We start from the raw sequence: 22,782 nt of genomic DNA, 5'->3' as shown, positions 1-22,782 counted from the left end.
CCAGAGTGGTTCCTGGAGTGCTGCCTGTGTCCATGTCATCACCTGTGTGGCCGTGCTGTGGGCCAGCAAGGGTTGGGGCCAGCGCTCCCTCACCACAGACATGAACATGGCTTCAGGTGTCAGCCCAGATCCCAGGCATCAAATGGGCTTTGGTGGTGAATGTGGCCCTTGGTCTTATCAGGACCACTGACCCACTCGTGGCTCTCAGTGACTTCAGGGACCACAAGCCTCAACATGGTGGTCTCTGGTGGTTACACATGCCACTCAAATCAGCGTGGCTCGCTTGGGTGAGTTTCTGCCGCCTGGTGGCCACAGGGCCTCTATTAGTATTTTTAAGATAGGATTTCATTTTGTAGTTCAGACTAGCCTGGAACTCCTGCCTCAACCTCTAGGATTACAAGTATGTGCTACCACACACAGCTGCAAATGGATGGAATTTTGTTCACTATTTTATTTATTTATTGTGTGTACATGTACCTGTATATCTGTGCACATGTGCAAAGGCCAGAAGAGGCCTTTTGCATCTCTTCTGTCATTATCTGCCTTTTCCCTTGAGGCAGGGGTCGCTCCATAAACCAAAGGCCTGTCCCTTCTCAGATAGACTGGAAGTCTCCAAGGTCTGGGGATTTTCCCATCTCCACCACACTTGCAGCTGGGTCACAGGCACTTATGGGGGAAGCCAGCTTGTTACTCTGGTGCTGGAATCTGAACTCCAGTCCTCATAATTTCAGAGAAGTGCTCTTAACTATTGAGCCGTCATCTCTCCAGCTCCTCAATGAGGTTTCATCTTTGGATTGCTAATTGCTAAGATGTAGAAAGACAATCATTTTGCACATTGAGATGTTGCCCTTCAGCCTCGTTGCTCTAGGTTTGTCATTCTGTGGGGTTCCTTCCCCTTCCTCTACGAAAGGTTATGTCATCTGCAAACAGGCATTGTTTTACTTCTTCCTTTCCAAGCTGGATGCCTTTAATTACTTTATTCATTTTCCTTATTCACAGTAATTGTATGCCTCTTGAAGAAGGCAAAGCTACCCCATAATCTAGCTGGGTAACTATTGTAAACATCTTGTTGTATACCCTCCCAGACATACAGACATATGTGCTTTTTATTTTATTTATTTATTTGGTTTTTCAAGACAGAGTTTCTCTGTATTGCTTTGGAGCCTGTCCTGGAACTAGCTCTGTAGACCATGCTGGCCTCAAACTCAAGAGATTCCTCTGCCTCTGCCTCCCCAGTGCTGGAACAAAAGGGGTGTTCCACCAAAGCCATTTGTGCTTTAAAAAAAAAAAAGAAAATGGAATTGTGAATGACACATTGTAACATCTTCTGTGTCTATAAGTATCTGGCATCTTAATGGAGACATAATATTCCACTAAATACATAACTATAATTTATTGAATTACTTATCCAATGTTGGACATTTTGTTTATTTGACTCCCCCACATCCCCCAGGTTTTCAAGACAGGGTTTCTCTGTATTGCTTGGGAGCCTGCCCTGGAACTTACTCTGTAGAACAGGCGGGCCTCGAACTCACAGAGATCCGCCTGCCTCTGCCTCCCAAGTGCTGGGACTAAAGGTGTACGCCACCAATTCCCGGCCTATTTGTCTTTTGCAACCACATCTAATACTTGGCTGAATGTAGATGCCACTAAGTGTATGTATTCTGTCAGTCAGGGCTGTTTCATCAGCTGGAAGAGGCTGACGTGTGCCAAAGAGACCTCTTCCGATGGGAACTGCATGATTGGCTCAGAGTGCAGCTTTCCACTTTTCCATCAAGTAAATGGCGTGGTTGAGTGTTTATGCCAGGATGGTTGTGTGTGGTTTAGCTGAACTTGTCAGGATAACTTTCTAGAAATAGATTAAATAGGTCCAAGAGTAACACATTTTGGGTCTGGTCTGGCGCTCAGTTGGTAGTGCTTGTCTAGCATGCATGAAGACCTGAATTTGGTCCCAGCACTGCTGAATTACCAAATTGTTACCTGGTAAGTTGATGGTAACAGTAGTTCCTTTGTCCTGGGTATGGGGCTGTGTGTTCCTTAACTAAACAGTGCTGTCCTTATTGCAGGTGTACTTGAAAGGGAGGTCAGGAGACAAGATGATCCACGAGAAGAGCATCAACCAGCTGAAGAGTGAGGTCCAGTACATCCAGGAGGTATGGACCCTTTCCTTGGAGAGAGCACCTAGACCCCTGGAACCTTACGTTTTTGGGGTTCCCTTTATGGGTTCTGTTTGGTTTTTTGTTTTGTATTTTTTCCCCCTATTCCTTTTATGTCACTGAAATGCCCATGACCTCCTATGTGTAAAATAGTATTTGTTTATCGATTTCTATTTGTTATCTGTTTTTTGAGACAGTATCTCCCTATGGAACCCTGGCTGCCCTGGGATTCTTTGTGTAGACCAATTCCTGCCTCTGTTTCCTAAGTGCTGTCAAATAGCACTTTTGATCTTTTGGATCTAACCCATTAATCAACAAATAACCAAATATCCTGCACCCGGCCAACTCTATGAGCTGTTTGGTCTATGTGGTTAGTCATCTTCCCCAGTGTTTCCCAGCTCCTGCCTGGCTTATGCTTCTCCTTAGCATTTACCACTGGATTCCACACTACATATTTTATTTGTCTTTTGCGTCATGTGTCTTTTCAACCAGCAAGCATGTCAATGCTGCCCTGAAAGGGGATTAATTTATCTTGTTGCTTGTACAGGAGAGACTGAGATGCCACCCCACCTGAGCACAATTCCTCTGTCTGCAGCCACTGTGTAGCACAATGCCACACTGAAAGTAGTTTGGGTTGGGGATGTGACCCAAAGGTTTGCTTTCCCTGCCCTGAGTCTCAAATGTCTTGGCTCTCTTTTTCCCAGGCCAGGAATTGCTTGCAGAAGCTCCGGGAGGACATAAGTAGCAAGCTTGACAGAAGTCCAGGAGACCCTCTGCAGCAGCAGGAGATACAGGTACTTTGGAATGGTGCTGTCTCTCAAGCCATGACCAGGAAGAGAGCATAGAGGGGAATCTGGCTTCCTAAGAACTCACAGAAACAGGGTTTCAAACCAGCACTTGTAGTTTTGGACAATCACTTCTTGTAAGTTGATCTTGCAAAACTTGGGTGAGCCTGAGTAGAAATGGCAGTTTTGTTTTGTTTTTTAAATAAAGATTTATGCAGGATGGTAATAGCACATGCCTTTAGTCCCAGCACTCGGGGAGGGAGTGACATGTGGATCTCTGTGACATGAGGCCTACAACATGAGTTCCAGGACAGACTCCAAAGCTACAGAAAATCCCTGTTTCAAAAAACCAGAAAAACCAACCAACCAAACAAACAAACAAACAAAAAAAAACAAAAAAGGATTTATTGCTTGTATGTTTATTTACTTACTTGAGACAGGTTTTTCTATGTAGCCTTAGCTATCCTAGAATTCACTATGTAAACCAGGATGGCCTGGAACTCACAGATATCCTCCTGCCTCTGTCTATGAAGTGCTGGGATTAAAGGTGTATGCCACCACACCCAGCTAAGAGTTTTTATTTTTATTTTATGTGTATGAGTGTTTGCCTGTCTGTGTGTATATGTACCATGTATGTGCCTAGTGTTCCAGGAGGCCAAGAGCGTCAGATCCCTGGAACTTCAGTTCCAGGTGGTTATGAGCTGCCATGTGGGTGCTGGGAATCACAGCCAGGTCCTCTGGAAGAACTGCCATCTTTCCAGTCCCAAAGTGGAAATCGTGATCCAGTCCATTATTTGTGTATGCAGTTATCTCAGTCCTGGGCTGGGAAACTCCATCCTGTCCCTGTGTCCTTAGTCTGGCAGAGATGTAGGATGCAGAGAGAAGTATCAGCAATGTTGGAGCAAACACTGTATAAATCTTCTCCGAGAGGGTAGTGTGGTATTCTGCTGTCCAGTGTTTTCAAAGTTCCAGGACAGGAATGTTCTAAGAAGCAGAGCAAGCTCCTCCTGACTTCTCTCTTGGGCTCCTGAGATCTGAGTTATGTCTCCTTCATTTCCCTTTTGGTTTGAGCCAGATGGTCTTTCCCCAGCAGCCGCCTCCCTGTTCTGAAAGGTATACTGGCCTAGCAGCTGGTGCCAGAAGAGCTCCTCCTTGTCTAGACTGGGTTTCACGTGCTGGATGTTTCCAAATTTACTTTTCTTTGGCTGAAAGTGGCACTATCGAGGCCTGATGTCACACCTGGATGGTGGGAGGCACCTTGTTGAGTGGCACCAGAACCTTTTGCGCACAGTCAGGCCACAAAGCCCAGGCCCCTTGTTGGCACAAATCAGCAGTCACGTGACCAACAGTCTGGCTTCAGGTTAGACAGAATTGTAGCAAAAGTTTTTTCTTCTCTTGATTACACTTTGTCAAAACCTGTCAGGATCCTTACTGAAAGGGAAGAGCAGTGTTTATGGCAAGCAGTGGCTTGCATTCCTGGGAGGGATGTGCCTCCCACATCTTCCAGTCCGCTGCAGCCTTTAGCCTGCCATCTATCATGCACCCTGCAGGCTGTAGTTCCCTCTCAAGGCCATCTTGCTACCCTCTACGTTCTGTTTTCTCAGGAAGCACTGAAAATCTATCTCCCTTGCTCCTTTCTTCTCTTCCTTTTCCTACTTCTTTCCCCCTTCCCTTTCTGTAAAAGATAAAATAAAAATGTTTTTACATTTATTTTACATGTGAGCATGCACACATGTGGAGTGTGGGTATGCATGCACTCATGCCATGACACACATGTGGATGTTGGGACAACTTGTTGGAGTCAGTTCTCTCCTCTGCCAAGTGGGTTCTGGGGATTGAACTGGGATTGTCAGGTTTGGTGGCAGGTACCTCTGAGCCATCTCACTGGTCAATAGGCTTTGACATCTTAGAAATATAATGCATCAGAATTGTTTGCCTGGCTGGTTAAATTGTTTTTAACTCCTGATTTTATTTTTCTTTACATAGGTGGTACTAGAAAAGCCAAATGGCTTTGGTCAGGGTCCCATGACTCTCTACAGCAGCCCATCTGAGGTAGGTAACAGGGGAGACTGTGGTGAGCAGAGCTTAACTGAGGGGCGGCATCCCATGTTTCCTGGCTGTCCTATCTCATTTACTTGATATAAAAATCTAACAACAGAGACAGGGAAGTGGAAATTCATTGCTTAGAAGTAGCCACTGTCTGCAGACTGAAGTGGATGGATCCTGGAGGACATCTCTGCTTGGCTGCCCCTTGAATGAGCCTTAGGAGGTTTAAAGGAGATGCCTGAATCCCATCCCTGGAGATGTAGAATCATTGTTCTTAGATGTTCGTGCATGTTTTTCCAGTGTATGTATGTGTACCGCATGTGTGCCTGGTCCCCACAGAGCATGAAAGGGGCTGTTGGATGCCCTGGACCTAGTGTTACAGTTTTGAGCCGTCATATGGGTGTTGAGAACTGAACTTGGATCCCCTGGAAGAACAGGAAGATCTTTTTTGTTTGTTTGTTTTTCGAGACAGGGTTTCTCTGTAGCTTTGGAGCCTGCCCTGAAACTGGCTCTATATACCAGGCTGGCCTTGACCTCACAGAGATCTGCCTGCCTCTGCCTCCCAAGTGCTGGGATTAAAGGCTTTACGTCTTTCCATTTTCGTCCATAGAACTTCATTCTCCTCTGTTACTGTGCTTTTAAAAAATGATACTTGCTACCCTGTGTGATTAGATAGTTAGTGTCTTAGGGTTTCTATTGCTGTGAAGAGACCTCATGACCAGAAAAACTATTAGAAAGAAAACATTTAATTGAGGTAGCTCACTTACAGTTTCAGAGGTGCAGTCCATTATCATCATGGCCTGCAGGCAGACGTGGTGCTGGCTACATCTTGATCAGAAGGAAACAGGAAGTAGATTGAGGCACTGGAACTAGCTTGGGCATTTATGAGACCTCAAAGTCCACCCCTACAGTGACACTTCTTCCAACAAGACCATTCCTACTCTACAAAGCCACACCTCCTAATAGTGCCACTCCCTAGGAGCTTATGGGGACCAATGACATTCAAACTACTATAATAAGATATACTAACTATTGAAAATCTTGGAAGTTCAGAAACAGAAAAATAAAAGAAGGCCAGGCTTTGGTGGCACACATCTTTAATTCCAGCACCTCGGAGGCAGAGGCAGGTGAATCTCTGTGAGTTCCAGGCCAGCCTGGTCTACAGAGCCAGTTCCAGGACAGGCTCCAAAGCAATACGAGAAACCCTGTCTCAAAAAACCAAAATAAATAAATAAATGAAGAAAAAAAAAAAAAAAAAAAAAAAAAAAAAGAGGAGCATTTTAATCTCTGCGTTGGTGGCAGCAGTAGCCTGTAAGCATTCTGAGGGCTTCACCTCCTCTTAGGGATTGTCACTGAGGAGGAAAAGCCAGCTTCTTGACTACATTAATCCCAGGATGGGTCTGAGTGAAACGAAGTTGGCAGTTTATTAGTAAAGATCAGGGATAGTACATGTTTCAGATTTCACTGTAGGGCATCAGAGGGTAAGCTAGAGGCTTAGGAAAGTACAGCCCAGGCTTCGTTAAAGGGGCCCTCAACTTAGGCCTTTTTCAGTGGCACTTTGTGATCTTGTAGCTTTCTAGATTACATTGCAGAAAGGATGTAATTTACAACACGGTTTGAAAACGAAACAAAACTTAAGTTTTAAGTTTAAAATTAAGTAAAAATATATGAGCTGATCTATTTCTTGTCTTAAAGAATTTCTTTTTATAAACGAAATTGTCAGGTGATTTAAAGCACAGCTTTTTATGGTTTTTTTATTTATTGTGTGTGTGAACTTGAGTGTGTGTGTATGTGTGTGTGCGTGCATGTGAATGCCTCCAAATGTGTGTGGAGGTCAGAAGACAGCTTGAGGGAGATGGCCCTCTCCTTCCACAGTGTGGGTTCCAGGCTCCGGTCATGAGCCAACTGGTCACCCTGTAAGGCGATTTATGAGGTATATTGGCAGGGTGTTTGGGATGAGAGGAGAGATAATATGGTCATGTTTACAACATTTTGGCCCAAAATAAGCTTAGTTCTTTTGTTGTTTTTAGTGTCCTCGTTTAACGCCCTCTTAGGAAACCTGGCAGTGTGTCTAAGCACCCTTGGCGTTATCAGTGCTGCTCACGGTTTTGTCTCCCAGCCAGATTTCAGAATGTGGGGTTTCTTTCTCTTCCCATGACCCCTCATTTTTCCTGTCTCTCTATCCAGTCTCATCTCCAGAGAGAGACAAGTTAGACTTAGGTGAAGTTTTCTCTGACTTTTCATCCATGCAAATCAATTTTGAGATTGCACCACACACCACATTTCTTTGTTTGCCTGCTGTTTCTTTGTTTGTTAGTTTTGTTTTTAAGGGTTTCTGTCGGTTTGGTGCTGAGAATTGAACCTGGGTCTCTTCAGCAATTATGGCCTCCACCACTAAACTGCACACCCAGCCCCAAGGACAATTTTTTTTGGGTTGGGCTTTTTGGCCTTCATGTATGGAACTGAATCACATCTATCCATTAGTCACAGTGTATCATGGGTCCAAGGCCTGTCGCTGATCGTACTGTCTTTTCTTCTTTTCCCACTAACTATGAAATACTCGATATATGACTTTAAGTAAAGCCACTGTAAAGTGATCTTAGTTTATATAATGGGCTTGTATCTTTTAAATCATTTTGCTCAAAATACGTTTTTAGGGTCTATTTGTATTACTGTATGAAAATCTGGTTTGTCGAGTCACAAAGGAAGGCATATGCCGGTAATCTCAGGACTTGGGAGACTGAAGCAGAAGGGCCAATGTCTGCTTGAAGCCTAGTCCTTCTCACATGTAGTTTTATAACTGCCTTTTATTGTTGTGTTATATTGTATTACATGATAAAATCAGTCTCTCGTTCCCTCTCTAGAGCTTGGAATTAAGCCCGGGGAATTAAACCCCTTACACACGTTAAGCAAGCAGTCTGCTACTGAGCTGAACATATTTTAATTAATGAAAAGACTCTCCATGTCATGGAAAGGGCCTTGCAAGCAGACAGCTGAAATAAACGTGCCAGGGCTGTATCCCAGGAGCCTGTTGCAGTGTTTCCCTTTGGCCTAAGTCCTTGAGTGAGGCTAGTGAGGAACTGACAAAGCGACTTAATTAACCATCCAGGTTCAGTTGTTCCTTTTCCGTGGAGCGCCATATTTGGCAAAGAAGTTATTGGTAACAAATTATAGTAGCACCTGGCAATGTCTGCCTATATTCTTATAAGCTTCAAGCCTCTCCAGGTATTGCCTTCCCAACTTTGGAAACAGCCTATGAGGCAGGGCGTGGTGAGGAGGCTTCCCCATTTCACCCACATAGAAATGGAGGCCCACAGGAGCCAGGAAGGATGCAAAGGCTGGGAATGTCTCCCTTCACCCAGCTGAGAATTGTGTGTGTGTGGGGGGGGGCGGTCAAGGTCTTGCTGCTTCCTACTGTGCAAGCCCAGGAGAGTCTGTGCCAACCCCAGGAGTTATTATGCAGGGTTTCCTGCCTTCGCAGCAGAAATGAGAGCGAGACCCTGCACGTCTGCTCAGCCTTACCACCAGCCCACGGCTGGGTGTGTCTGGGAGGGACGGCTAGCATTCACCTTAGTGAAACACCCTTTTCTTCACCACATCAGAGCTGTGTGCTTTTGCCCTGACCCTGTCTATCCAGCAACAGCCTTTTCCATGGGGATCTGTGAGTGAGTCGCGAAAACAGCAAAAGATGTGGGCCAAATAAGTCTCCTCCAGAAGGGAGCAAAGTCATTGCTCTCAGAGAACTCTACTCTGAACCTGGGGCTGGTAGTTCCTACCTTTAATCCAAGCCAAGGAAGGCCAAGGGAGGATTGCCACAAATTTGAGGTCAGGCTGGGATTATATATAGTGAGTTCCAGATCAATCTGGGCTACAGAATGCGACCTTATGTCAAAACAACAACAAAGCATTCTAATCTGGAAGAAGATAGGGTATGCTCATAAAGATAGCACACACACACACACACACACACACACACACACACACACTGTGAAGTCATTCTGCTGAGCCATGGAGATGATCAGATAACACTGCTTGTAGCCAAGTCTGGGTTTGTCCTGAAGCCCCTGAGACCCACTTGATGGAAGGAGGGGGCCTCCTCCATATGTGTTCAGTGGCACACACACTGCCACCCCAACACAGAAGATACGTGTAAAAAATTGAAGACATCATTTATTTGATGGGATACTCCCTTAACCTAGAGACAGAGTCCTAGTCCCTACTCCAAATGACTTGACAGATTTAGATGACCCCACCTGGGTGGCATCACCCTACATGTGGAGTGGGGGGAGGGGGCTGGGAGGGGAGGGTGGCCTGGGTGCATGTGAGGGTGAGAGAGAGGGAAAGAAGGGGGGGAGGGAGGGAGAGAGAAGGAACTGGGATCGATATGTAAAATGAAAATTAAAAAATTAAATAATATATTAAAAAACAAGAAAAAATAACTTTTAATTTGTATCAATAAACCAAAATACATACCAATGTAAAATACTTTGAGATTAATAATTGTTTTTTGGATTAAACTAGATTCAATAATCTATTTTTTAAAAAAAAAATTACTGTGTCCTAAATGGTTGAGTGACTTGAGACTGGCCGAATCCCTTAGGGATCAAAGGAGAATGGTTTTGTTTGTCCTGTGCCCGGTGTGATGCTAATTCTTTTGTGAGGGTGGTCCCCACAGGTGGTGCAAATCCCAGTGCTGGGCAGGGAGGGGACCTTCTCTCACCAAGTCAAAGATGTGGCAGCAGCTTTCCTTTCCTTTCTCTGCTCCTGTTCTAGGCTGACACCTGCATGACTGAAGATGTCGAGAGCTTGAAGAAGACTGTGCAGGAATTGCTTGCCAAGCTGCAGGAGGCTGAACGGCGGCACCAGTCCGACCGCGTGGCTTTTGAGGTAAGATCTGGGATCCCAGATGCAGTGCAGTGACTTTCTCAGCATGGACTTCATCTTTCTGGGTGGATCATGGAAGTGCAGTACTTTGAAGCCTTGCACACCCCCTGTCTGCCTCTGCCTCCGCTTTCCTTGAATGTTCAAGTGTCTGTTGTTCAAATCTGGTCGTAGATCAGGGACAGGTCTTTCCTTTGTCTTTCCCTACAGTGCTGAGGACATGCCTTCGTTGTGTATGTTTGGCAGTGCTCTGCCTCTGGGCTTCCTGGCTAGCCTTTGAAGGCTGAGTCTTGCTTCTCTGATTTACCGAAGTTGAGTAATACTTCTGGTCTGGGACTGCAGATAATTCATAAGTCATTGCTGTGTGTACCATAATAAGAATCACGGGACTGTTACTATCACATTCACAGAACCCCAGTGCCTGGTATAAAACATGACGTAAGGAAGGTCTTTCATAAATATCAGCTGAGTGAGTGAGTAAATCTGTGTTGTCAAAGAAATAGCTATGCTGGTGAACACACAAGGCTTTGTCACCTTTATTATTGTTACAGTTGATTTTTTTTTCTTAGATTGTATTTGTTTTATATGTATGGCTGTTTTGTCTATGTGTATGTGTATCACATGAATGCCTGGTGCCGGAGAAGGTCAGAAGGGAGCGTCAGATCCCCTGAACTAGAGTTCTAGATAGCTTTAGGCTGCCAGGTGGATGATGGGAATCAAGCCTAGGTCCTCTGGAAGAGCAGCAAGCCCTCTAATCCACTGAGCTATCTCCAGCCCCTGTTGTTTTCTCATGTAGCCCAGGCTGGCTTTGAAAAACTCCTGATTCTTTACCTTCCCCAAACCTGGATTGTTTGATTGGTTGATTGATTGATTTTGTGGTCCTGGAGAGGAATGCACCCTAGGCAGACATACTACCAGTGAGGTACATTTCTGACTCTGTAGTTGATTTTGTAAAAAAGTTATGTGTATTTATTCATTTATTCAGTCAGTCGGTCGGTCATTTGTGCGGTAGTTAGAGGATACTTGACTGCCATGACATGTATTTGGAGTCAGTTCTCTCTTTCCACCTTGTGGGTCCTGGGGATTGAACTACATTTACACTGCTGAGCCATTTTACCAGCCCAATCCCCACCCCCAGTAATCTAGATTGTTTTAGGAGAATTTTTTTTTAAAGTCTACAAACAAGAAAAGCCCCTTTCTATTAAGAGTGTGCAAGGTCTTCAGTTCACCGTGGAAAATTCTTTGCATATATAATGAAGTGCACCGGGCAGTTTTCTGTCTGTTCTGGTGGCATTTATCCTTCTGTTACCTGGTTTTGTTCACCCACAAATAAAATATATTATGATAGGATTATATTCATCACAGCACACTGGAAACTTGTGGAAGGAGAAAGACCAGCCTGAACTCTTTCATGGAGCTAGAAAACTTTTTGTGTTTTTCTTCCTTGTGGGCGGTTGGCAGTGCCCATGTGGAGGTTTGGCTTCTCTTTGTTGGAGTTGGTTCCTTCCTCCCCCTTTATGGCTCCCTGGCATGAAACTCAGGTCTCCCAGGCTTGGTGGCAAGCACCTTTACCTGCTGAGCCATCTACTACTGACCCTAAACAAGGGGAGTTTTGAGAGGCGGTTTGAGGATGAAGAAGATAGCACTGAGCCTTGGGGTTAAGGAATTTGAGCCGTGACACAGCTTCCCTTTGAGCTGACTGGGGTTGTTTGGAAGGATTCATGACCCACCTACCGACTGTGTGAGGTTGTGTGTGAGCATTTGTCTCAGGTGGGCCCAGAAAAGGGAGACAGGCTTTGTTTTCCTAGGTGCTGGGTTTCCTGCTATACATAGTTTGACTTGGAACAGTTTTAAGACCAGTTTGTGAGCAAAAGCAGCCATTTGGTCAAGGAGTTCCCAGACAGTTTCCTGTGGCACAGTTTAGATAATCTGGTTATTTATGTTTGATGACCACCTATTTCCTCTATTCTCTGGAAGAAATACAAGGAAAGGAGGTTGACGCTGTAGCCCTGGGCAGGTTTAGGATCTTAGAAGGCCTTGAGAAGTTGAGGCATTCCAGACATGCTTGTCATTCCTGACTGTGGTGGAGCCTGCAGCCCCTAAGGAAGAACTGCCTGGCCGTAAGCTGCAGGCAGCAGTTTGGGGTGGTGGGATTGCCTCCCTCCTTACCCATCTGAGGCAGGTGCCCCTCAGGTCAGGTTCCTTCCTGTGTGAACAGGGCAGGCGGAGATGCTGGGACAGATTCAGAAAACAAGTCTGGCCTGTTGTTGTTTTGTTTTTTTCATTTAGGCCTGTTGGTTGCTGTGGGTTTGTTTTTGTGTTTCTGTGATTCTATGGTAGACACTGGATTTAGATCATGGCTCTGTTACTCTGCTCTGGCACACATCAGCCTGAGCGTGATGTCAATGTACTGAGATGAGAACCCTTTTTCTAAGGTCCTGCTCAAGAAGCTGCCCTCTTTTAGGCTAATATACCTTATTGAGGGTGTTTCTTAAACTCTCCTGATGAATGAGATTTGTTCAGTCTGCTTTTCTGGACCTAGGAGTATGAAGGGCAAGATTGACAACTATCAAAGTATCGCCTGCCATTAAGCATGGGTTCCTTATTCTACTAGCTGCCTGCTGTCAGGAGGAAATTTGCAGTGAATTTGCTTGGCTAGGACAGGTCCCATCATACACTTTCTGTGCTGGGCTTTCTCTTCCCTGATTCTGAGATTAGAAAAATCCAGACAAACTGGCTGCTTTCTGTCTGTCATCTACCACAGAGTTTATCTGGATTCTCTTTTATCAAATGATAGGTGTCCGGGGTGAGTGGGAAGCAGAGAAATGGATGGTGACGTTTTGGTGGTTGCATGGACCCTGGCATTCTCTAGTTTGATTTGTGGCAGGGAGAGTATGGACTAGATGAACACCAGTTCCGCCCCAAACTGTCCAGCAGTTGCTGCAAGTAAGGAATCTGTGGCTCTTTGGAAGTGTGGAAGGACCCCAGGCCTGAGTGGCATGAACTTGAACAGGACCTGCTCAGGGCTAGGAGGATGTTTAGAAGGGATATCTGTGAGACTTGAGGAGTAAACAGGAGTTGGTGAGCTGTAGGAAGAGGAAACAAGGCAAGTTCTTTCTTTCTCATTCTAACGATTGAAAACTCTGCTGTTCTTTCCAAAGTGCTTTCTCATCTGCTGAAGGGTAGATTCTGCGTGCTGCAGCACCTGCTCAGGCGCTGTGCTGGTCTTGGTGTGGAGCTGGAGGAGTGGGGAGATGGCCGACTAGGAGCGTGTCTCCTGGGATATTTGCTTCTGATTAGCAGGGAAGCCACAACATTGGGTTAAGCTTGGTCAGCACTGGAGGGGTTGTGGAGGTGTTGAAGATGTCGTCCGGGAATCTTGATGAACTGTGTGCCAGTTAACCTTGGAGATGGAGTTAATCCGTGAGGGACCAGTTAGTCTCCACAGGAGCCCTGGATGGAGATGGGGAGAGATGGGAAGCTCCTTATAGTTGCTTTCTTTGTCCCATCATGCCTCTGAATCTACCACAGGTTCTCTTTGTAAGGCTCATCTGTGTTTGCCTTTGTTCCTTTCACCATTGAACACGTGTCATAGGTTACACTCAAACAGTACCAGCGGGAAGCAGAACAGAGTCATGTGGCCCTTCAGAGAGAGGAGGACAGAGTGGAGCAGAAATCGGCAGAAGTCGGGGAGCTACAGAGGCGCTTGCTGGGAATGGAGACGGTAATGGTGATGTTTTGGCTTCAGTGTCCAGCCCTGGGATCTGAGACTGCTTTCTCTAGTAGCTCAGCAGCATCCCTTCCTAGCAGCCAGGCACATCCCTTCTGATACCTTCCAGCACTTTAGGGATGGAAGATCGGACATCCAGCCCTGTCTCCTTTGACTACAGGTGAAAGTATTCGCACCTTAGACCTGTTGTCATACAGGTGCCTTTGGGTTTCTGAATACTCTTCTTAGCAGCCAGTCACTCCGCCTGGCTCATCCAGGACTGGCCGCCAGGGCTGGCAGGTGGGTTTGCACAACCCAGGACCTAGTTCTCCCTGCGGCAGCTGGGTGAGGCTGGGAAGTTTCTGTAAGCTGAAAGTGGAAAAGGCTATCCCTGACAGGGAGGGCGCCCATCAAACCAGCTTGGCCTGCTGCTCTTTGGCAACAGTCCCAGGCCCAGTAGCAGCCGAGTCCCTGTTCAGGTACCCATTTCTCCCCAAGCACAGACTCTGTTGTCGTGCATTCCTGCTTCAATGCCTTTCCTTTTGTCCCACGCAGGAGCATCAAGCCTTACTGTCGAAAGTCAGGGAAGGGGAGGTGGCCTTAGAGGAGCTTCGGATCAAGAACGCCGACTGCCAAGCAGAAAGAGAAAAGTAAGGGCCTTATTCACTGTAAAGCCAGGTGTAGGAAAGAGAGGGCGGGCGGTGTACCCTGCTGCCAGGGCTGGAAAGAAGCTGGCGCTGAGGTCAGACCTTCCAGTTCGAGCTCAGTGTGCTCACCTAGGGAGGAGCCCCACCCAGGCAGATACAGTTCAGAAGGCTGCCTTCTTCTTGAGCTCATTTAGCATGGGGGCAGTGACCTAAGGAAGATGATCTTATGGTTTTAGAGCTAAGGTCAGGCAGAGCCGAGGAAGCAGGGGCTGCTGCAGTTCTCCCTGCAGGAGGTTTCATTGGGCGCGTCACTCCTCAGTTTCCCACTCCTAAAGTTGAAACGCTAGAAGTTCCTGAAGGCCATGTAATTTCTCCAGGCTCTCAAGGCAGAACCAAAAGCCCCATGAGGACTTCCTGGTGCTCTCAGCAGTTCAGATAGAAACCAAGAACTCTCTGCTGATTTGCAGGCCTGTAGGGGATTGCTGAGAGTTTTCTGCCTCCAAGATTAGAAGGTTTGACAAATTTCCTCTGAGGAGAGGGGATCAGAAGACTCAGGTCGGTGGGACCCACAGAGCAAAGACTGCCTCCTCGATCTTCAGGACCCCAATAAAGTGTTGACCGAGAGTAGGGACACATACCCATAATCCTGGCACTTGGAAGGCTGAGGCATGCCAGGCATTGGTGGTGCACACTTTAATCCCAGCACTCGGGAGGCAGAGGCAGGCAGATCTTTGTGAGTTCGAGGCCAGCCTGGTCTACAGAGCTAGTTCCAGGACAGGCTCCAAAGCAATACAGAGAAAGCATGTCTTGAAAAACGAAAAACAAAAAATAAATAAAAAAGAAAGTCCGAGGCAGGAGGATTGCTTGTACTACAGAGTGAAATTCTCACTTCTCACTGAATATGTCCTCTCTGGGTGCAGTAGTGGTAGTCAGTACCCACCCTCCCAGGTACTCAGGGGGTACCGGCAGAAGGACCCTGAGATCCAGGCCAGCCTGGGCAGCTTAACAAGATTTGGTTCAAAAGTAAATGAACAACAAACAGTTAAACCTCAGTAGGCCATCGTGGGTCTGATTGTCATTGTTTCAGTGACCTTTTTCAAACTTGGTCGGCATGACCTGAAGGGCCAAGACCAGTAGACACTGTCACAGCCCCTTTGTCGCTTTAGGACAACCCAAATTTGACCTTCCTGGCATGGAAAATGCAGGCATCATTTTATCGTTAGCCCCTTTGTGGGTTGACTTCATAGCAAAGTAACTTTAGGAGAACAGTTGAAGCTGGCTCATGCCTTTGATTCTAGCGCCCAGGAGGTAGATACAGGTGGATCTAGAATTTGAGGACAAACTGGTCTACATAGCAAGATCTAGGTCACCCAGGACTTTGAGACCCTGTCTCAAAGAAAAAAAAAAGGGAAATTGGAAATTGTCTCTTTACTGAATATCTACAGTCTTTTTTTTTTTTTTTTTTTGGCTATAAATATTCTACATCAGTTTCTTCTGTCATCAGAAATCTTTTTTTTTTTCATTATTTTTTCTTTTTAAAATATTTATTTATTATGTATAGTGCTCTGCTTTATGTCTGCATGCATACTGCAGGCCAGAAGAGGGCACCAGATCTCATTACAGATGGTTGTGAGCCACCATGTGGTTGCTGGGAATTGAACTTAGGACTTCTGGAAAAGCAGCCAGTGCTCTTAACCTCTGAGCCATCTCTCCAACCCCTTTATTATTTCTTCTATTCTCACATATATTACATCCTGAGCGCCATTACCCCACCCCTGTATCTTCCTCTTCCCTACCTCCCCTCTCCCCCAGATCCAATCCCTTGTCTATCTCTCCTCAGAAAACAGCAGGCCTCCTAGAGACATCAACCCACATGGCATAATATGCTACGTGGTTGCCACTGGCCCTCAAAACAAACACTAAACAGTTATTTGTATTAGGTAGCCTAAATAATGTAGAGGTAAAATATAAGGGAGGATGCACATGTATAGGACACATGAAAATACTAGTGAGGGATGAGTCTGTAGTCATTCCCCCTTGGGTACTGAGGGATGGCTGCGGTCAGACCCCCTCCCCCTTCCTCTTTGTGGAATGTACTAAGGGCAGACTAAGAGAGAACAAGAGAAATGAAGGGTGAGATGATCCCAAACTAATGCTCTGGAATGTTTGACAGCTGCACACCCTCGTGAACCCTCGCATGGATTTAGAACGTTCCAAGTTCAGGAAGTATGTAGGCACAGGTGCATTGTAACCACCTCACCCTGAGTACCACCCATTTCTAGCGGCATGCACTTGTCTTCAGGCAGAACTGGGAGTAACCAGTGCCTGTGGCCCTTTAGGGCCCTCTGGGCATCCTTAAAAGTGACTGACTTAGAAAATGCTCAGAGCATTGTGACATCAAGCAACTTTCTACTTTTCTCTTGACACTGATTATGCATCCCACAATCTAATTCAAGGCTGAGACTACCCAGAGTTAATGTGGGCCCCACACGTCAAGGGTTCAGTTCTGCCCACACTTTAGCTGATGGTTAAAATTAGCATGCTCAGTTGCTTCCTTTGGTTCAGGATTTTTTGTAGTGGCTCATAGAACTGATGAAACAATGTTATTATGTCCGTAAAGGATTCAGGTGAACGAGAGATGAAGGGGCATAAAGGGTGAGGTCCAGAGGGGACAGCACTGCCGTCCCCAGGGGGTTGGTACATGCTGTCCTCTTGATGTGCATATGCAGTTCTGGATCCAAAAGATCTTTGAGCACTTTGACCAGTGGTTGCTCACTCCCTTACAGGTTGGAGAGGGGCTGAAGTTTAACTAGCCCCATACTGCAATTATCTACAAACCCTAGCCAATATTCCCTTTCTTAGTGTGCTTACTACACTCAGCATTTCTGGAGAGTCTAGATATCTTGTTAGGGGCTGGAAACACCAAGACCAAATACTGTATAGTAAAACATGTCTCCATCACTCCTGTGTTTGTAAATTTATAAGGGTTTGAGGAAGTCTCTTAAGAATTAAGGATAGTCAGGTGGAGGTGGCTTTAATCCTAGTACTCAGGAGGCAGAGGCAGGTGGATCTCCTGGAATTCGAGGCCAGCCTGCTCTACAAAGTGAGCACCAGGACAGCCAGGGCTGCATGGAGAAACCCTGTCTTGAACAAAAGAGTATTGGACAGGGGAGCTGGAAAGATGGCCAGGAGTAAAGAGCACTGGCTGTTCTTCCGGAGGACCTGGGTTCAATTCCCAGCACCCACATGGCAGCTCACACCTGTCTTTAACTCCTGTTCTAGGGGACCCAACAGACATACATGCAGGTAAAACACTACTACACATAGAATAATTTTAAAAAAATCATTAAAAACTTTTTTAAAAGAATTAAGAGAACAAATATTTCTTATTGAGGATCTTGGCTTTGTTTGCTTAGAATAATCCAAGTCCCTACTTAAATCCTTGGAGTAATCAGAAACTTATAACATTATGTCAAGGCAGCCAGCTCTCTCCTGGCTTTATTACTGAAAAAGTTTAATAATAATGTTAACAAAAACAAAAAAAAACAAAAAACAAAAAAAAACTTGCTCCTGGTAAGGCATGATAGTGCATGCCTGTAATTCTAGCAACTAGGGAGGCTGAAGCAAGACAACACCTGTGAGTTCAGAGCTAGACGGGTAGGTTTCAGGCTACTCTGAAGAGTGATTGGGGTCCAGACCTCGTAAGACAAAGCCGAAACAAAACACTCTGCCCCCTAGTGACATGCAAATGACTTATGCTGGCTCTCCTCATTTAGACTAGACGTCTAGTCTCTAAAGTGGTGGTGACTGGGGCACAGGGACTCACTCACACTTGGTGGCAAGTATGACTTCACCTCAGCTCCTGGTCTTTATCCCCAGGACTGCTGCTCTGGAAAAGGAGGTGGCTGGGTTTCGGGAGAAGATCCACCACTTGGATGACATGCTCAAGAGCCAGCAACGGAAAGTCCGGCAGATGATAGAGCAGGTAAAGTGGGTCCTATTTTAGCTGCTCTGTGTGCACACATCCCAAGCCCGTGCTTTCATAACTGAGTTAAAACAGCTCGTGGGAACACACATGGAGATCAGGCTTAGTGCTTCCTCTGCCCTTCCCTGACATTGTTTTTGCATTTCGTTTGGGCTTTCCCATTGGAAAAGGAAAGGAGCTGGCCTCACTTACACTCTCAGTCCTTTTGGTAAATGAGTCATAATAAACCCAGTTATCTGTGAAGACCATCAGTGTTTGTTCCTCTGCCTGAGCTTCAGCCCTGTTGGGAGACTGTTCCTAAAGTTCTCCCTGAAACGGGAAGGATCATTTCCTCCCTTCCAGCCAGCCCCCTTTACATGTGTTTTGTTTACTGCCATTTCTCATTGTCTAGAACGATATCTATGATGTGGTAAGCACTCAATGAATGTCTCCTAGGTGAATGAATAAATAATTCACACTTGCAGAACCCGAAGGACTAGGTTCTGCATCGTCTGCTATACGCTTTGGATTTACAGATGGCACTTCCTCTCACTCTACCATCCCAGCTTCTGGGTTCATGAGTGATGAAAATAAAGGTTTTATAGAAACATCAATGAAACTTGAGAGGAGCAGAGCTGGCTTCCCTGTAGTCAGAGTGGGGTTTGGTGAGCATGTACAGAGTCTTTGCAGAATGAACTCCATGTTTCTTTCATCCTCACAGCTCCAGAATTCAAAAGCAGTGATCCAATCCAAGGATACCACCATTCAAGAGCTCAAGGAGAAAATTGCCTATTTGGAAGCTGAGGTTTGTGTATGGAATAGCCCCCAACAGAGAACTGGCCATGGCGGGGGGGGGGGGGGGGGTGGTCCTGTCCAGCAGCTGCTTGGACAGTAGCTGGGAGTGTTGTTCCATGGCCGTTTGACTAGAGAGAGTCCAGGAAGCAGCTTTTGATGGTAAGGCTGTCCCTGCCAGAGAGGGCAGAGCGTCATGGTGCAAGCCACCACCCATGGCACATCTTGACCACGTGAGCTTTGCTGACAGTGGGGCCAGGCTTTGAAGGAAGAGGGCACATTCTATAGCCGTGTCTCCTCAAAGCTCTGGGGAAGGGCCCAATCAACTACCAAAGTGAATTCTTAGTCTAATTTCTGCTCCGCTGCAGAGCCCTTCCTGTCTGTTGACCGCCTTCAGGTCACTTTGCAATCCTCTGTGTGAAGATTCCTGTAACAGGGGAGACAGATATGAGACAGGGTATTTAGACAAAGTATGGTCTAGAGCTGAGATAAAATATGTTGGGAAAAAACCAAACCAAACCAAAATTGTATGGGCTGGAGAGACGGCTCAGCGGTTAAGTGCTTGCTGCTCTTCCAGAGAACCTGAGTTCAGTTCCCAGCACCCACATCTGGCAGCCCACAATCACCTATATGTGCAACTCCTGGGCATCTGACACATTTTTCTAGACTCCGAAGGCACCTACCTGTGTGCATGTGGCATACACTCACACAGATGTACATATGAATTAAAAAGTAGAAGTAAAAACAACAATAAACTAAAGATATTTTAAAAACTAGGCTGTAGACAAAGGCATACCACTATTCCACCTGAAGACAAGAAGCTAGTGTTAGTCGGACGGTCGTGGTACATGCCTTTAATCCCAGTACTCGAAAGGCAGAGGCAGGCGGATCTCTGTGAGTTTGAGACCAGCCTGGTCTACAAGAGCTAGTTCCAGGACAGACCCCAAAACCACAGAGAAACCCCTGTCTCAAAAAACAAAAAAAAAAAGAAAGAAAGAAAAGAAAAGAAGTGACAAGTGTTGCTGAGGAGCAAGTTCTAGAGGCAGAGAGTGACATGTAATGATGGGGATGAAGGGAGAGGGCAGCCCTGGTGGGGGCGTACTGGTGGAGATGGAGTTAACAGGAGCGTGTGGCAAGCCAGAGAGACCCACTGTAACCAACGCTTGCATTTCAGAACTTAGAAATGCATGACCGCATGGAGCATCTGATAGAGAAGCAGATCAGTCACGGAAACTTCAGCACGCAGACCCGAGCCAAGACAGAGAACCTGGGCAGGTGAGTACATGCAGCGTGTGGGCCCAGGCAGGAGAGCCAAGGAAACTTGTAAAGCCTTTGGCGCTGAGGCAAGGAAGACTTAAATTCAGCTTTCTGCCCCAGCCTCCGATCCTACTTCACTCAACAGGCTACTTTCTAGCTTCTGGAAGCATGTGAACCTCTGAGACTGTTCGTAAAATTTGTTTATAATATTTGCACACTGCAAATTTGTACCATGTATTTGCATATTTCTAGAGGAGAGTCTTTTGTTTCTAAGAGATTCACAAAAAGGCCTCAAATCTTGAGGGGAGGGGAATCAAGAATCTCAGCTATATCCACTTTTCAGTTAACTGTCCCTATCTTTATCACCCTTGCCACCAGATACATATTACTGAAAATCACTGCTCTGAGCTCTTAGAACTCAAGAGACAAGTCAGACAAGTGTAGTGTTCCAGAGACACCGTGGAGGGCAGGCTCTGTGAAGAGGGACACCCTAGCACAGCCCTCAATGTTTACTCCTTTTTCTCCAGTGTCAGGATATCCAAGCCTCCCAGCCCTAAGCCCATGCCTCTCATCCGAGTGGTGGAAACCTGAGCTTCAGGAGGTGGATGCTGCTGTTGCTGCTCGGACCTGCAGAGAAGCCCACCACCCCGTAGGCTGTTGATACTGACTCTGACTTCCTGATAGTACCCTGGTGGCCCCAGGTCTTGGGCTTATGCCCCAGGCTCCTGTCCTCTGCTTGCTGGCAGGTGGAGCAGAAGTCTGTCTCCTCCGGACATTGCAGGCCTTGGGAAGACATTCTCCTGCTAGCAGGGACAGGACAATCTGCTTACTCCCAGTTACTGTTTTTCGGTGTAACAGAGCTTCCCTGCTGCGTACACTGGAATCTAGCTGCCCCAAAGCCAGGCCCTCATCAAGTCCAGAGAAGTGACAAAATTTGTCTCGGCCCCCAAAAGCCGGAAGTGCAGATGTACAGTGATTGGAGCAAGTCCCGAGGGTATGAAGTTCCTTCTGCAAACACAGCTCAGTTCTTAGCAACAAACTGTTTTTCTAGTTAGCTCCACCCCTGTGCCATGCTGTCGGCCTCCCACAGTCAGCTAATGGAGGCTAGCAGGCCAGGCCTGGCTGGTCTCAGCCAGTGAACCTAAACCATGGGGACAATGTACATTCAGGGAGCAGGTTTTTAGCAGGAAGGTTCTTTGGGCCATGAAAAGTTGATGTGACTTCTCCCCACTTTGGAAGCTCCCAGTCTTTAGGTTTTCCCTGTAGTGTCCTGAAAGGCACACCTCAGTCTTCCTGACCCAGAGCTAGAACTGCTTCATCAGTCTCAGCAAAACCATCACTGTATTTATTTGTTAAGTTATTGCTGGTTTTGCTTACATCTCAGAGTTGATTCAGTACCAATGCTCTGCAGTCTCCTGCTGAGGTGTTTGGGCTTACCCGGATGTGGGGAGAGTATTCTGGTTGGCTCCCTGGGCCTTCCCTCTAGCTGCTGATTTTCCTTTCTTCCTCCTGAGTCAGTCTGCAACTCAGGAGGCTAGTTTCTGCCCCCAAGTGTGTGCTGTCCGGGGAATAGGGCAATCAGGACTGTTTTGGGGGCAGGGGTGGGATCTTCTAACCTCTCCAAACCCTTCCACCCCATAACAATCTGTATCTCAGCTCCAAATGACCCTGCAGCTCATTGCGTTTCCTATAGTGTGCTCTAGTAGCCTCAAGAACATTCAAGCTCCTGAATGTGGGGTCATGGGAACAGCTTTAGTCCTCGATCTACTTGGCTTGCCTTAAGTCTGTGTATTTCTGTGTCAGGACCAGGCAGGACCTGGCTTTGTCTGTATAGTATCCTGACACTCCAGACAGTCTCTTCACAGTATGAGGGTATGGAACATGATCTCCATGCCCCTTCAGATTCCTTTCCTTTCTGTGACACAGCCGTTGTATGGTGACTTTAATAAATTATGCTCATATGTCTCTTTACTCCATGGGCCTAAGTCTCCTTTTACTTCTTGGAGAGGATGAAAGAACATAATACACTGTCTCTTGAAGGTGAAATCCTGTTGTCAACATCTGAAAGGGATATTATAGCTCTCTCAGACTATGATATAAGGGTGTTGTGAAATTTAGAAGTTACAAGCCACCAGGTCCCGTGGTCTCTAACCCTAGCTTTGACCCTGTTTGGAGCAGTGGCTTGTGAAATCCTGAACTTGGCCATTCTGTGTCCTGATTTGGAGCCTGCACAGAGGGACACCAGTCACAGCAGAGGTGTGTGAGGAGCTCACAGCCTTTGCAGAAGTGGCAGGTCCCTGGAAATGTTGACTGCAACTCTTCAAGAGTTCATTAGTTTCTGGCAGTCTCTGGATATCATTGGGTTAGTATAGCATTTCCCCCCCTTTCTGCCAGGAAACTAGTTGGCTGCAGGGCCAAACAAGACAGCTGAATTTACACAAACTCTCCTGGGCCAAGGAAATGGGAAAGAACACTCCCCTGTTGCCTGGTCCCTGTGGTTTCCCTTTCTCTTTCAATTGGGAATGTAGGTTTTGGTCCCCTGCTT

General features: G+C 46.4%; 1 protein-coding gene across 2 annotated transcripts in view; it reads left to right on the top strand.

Annotated features, from left to right (window-relative positions):
- Tuft1 (tuftelin 1) overlaps window positions 1–22,208 on the top strand; it is a 41,896-nt gene extending 19,688 nt beyond the window's left edge. For both annotated transcript variants that reach the window (XM_051198791.1, XM_051198790.1), the window contains 10 exons: window positions 2,067–2,153; window positions 2,861–2,950; window positions 4,928–4,993; window positions 9,761–9,874; window positions 13,464–13,592; window positions 14,133–14,227; window positions 18,104–18,209; window positions 18,910–18,993; window positions 20,155–20,255; window positions 20,765–22,208. In XM_051198791.1, the coding sequence (XP_051054748.1) occupies window positions 2,067–2,153; window positions 2,861–2,950; window positions 4,928–4,993; window positions 9,761–9,874; window positions 13,464–13,592; window positions 14,133–14,227; window positions 18,104–18,209; window positions 18,910–18,993; window positions 20,155–20,255; window positions 20,765–20,828 (936 nt within the window). In that variant the 3' untranslated portion in view covers window positions 20,829–22,208. The remainder of the gene's footprint in view (window positions 1–2,066; window positions 2,154–2,860; window positions 2,951–4,927; window positions 4,994–9,760; window positions 9,875–13,463; window positions 13,593–14,132; window positions 14,228–18,103; window positions 18,210–18,909; window positions 18,994–20,154; window positions 20,256–20,764) is intronic.
- The last annotated feature ends 574 nt before the right edge of the window (window positions 22,209–22,782 follow it).

Source organism: Phodopus roborovskii, unplaced genomic scaffold (assembly GCF_943737965.1).
Source record: "Phodopus roborovskii unplaced genomic scaffold, PHOROB, whole genome shotgun sequence".
NCBI lineage: Eukaryota > Metazoa > Chordata > Mammalia > Rodentia > Cricetidae > Phodopus > Phodopus roborovskii.
Note: the sequence above shows the minus strand (reverse complement) of the source record. Positions and strands in the feature narration are given on the sequence as shown.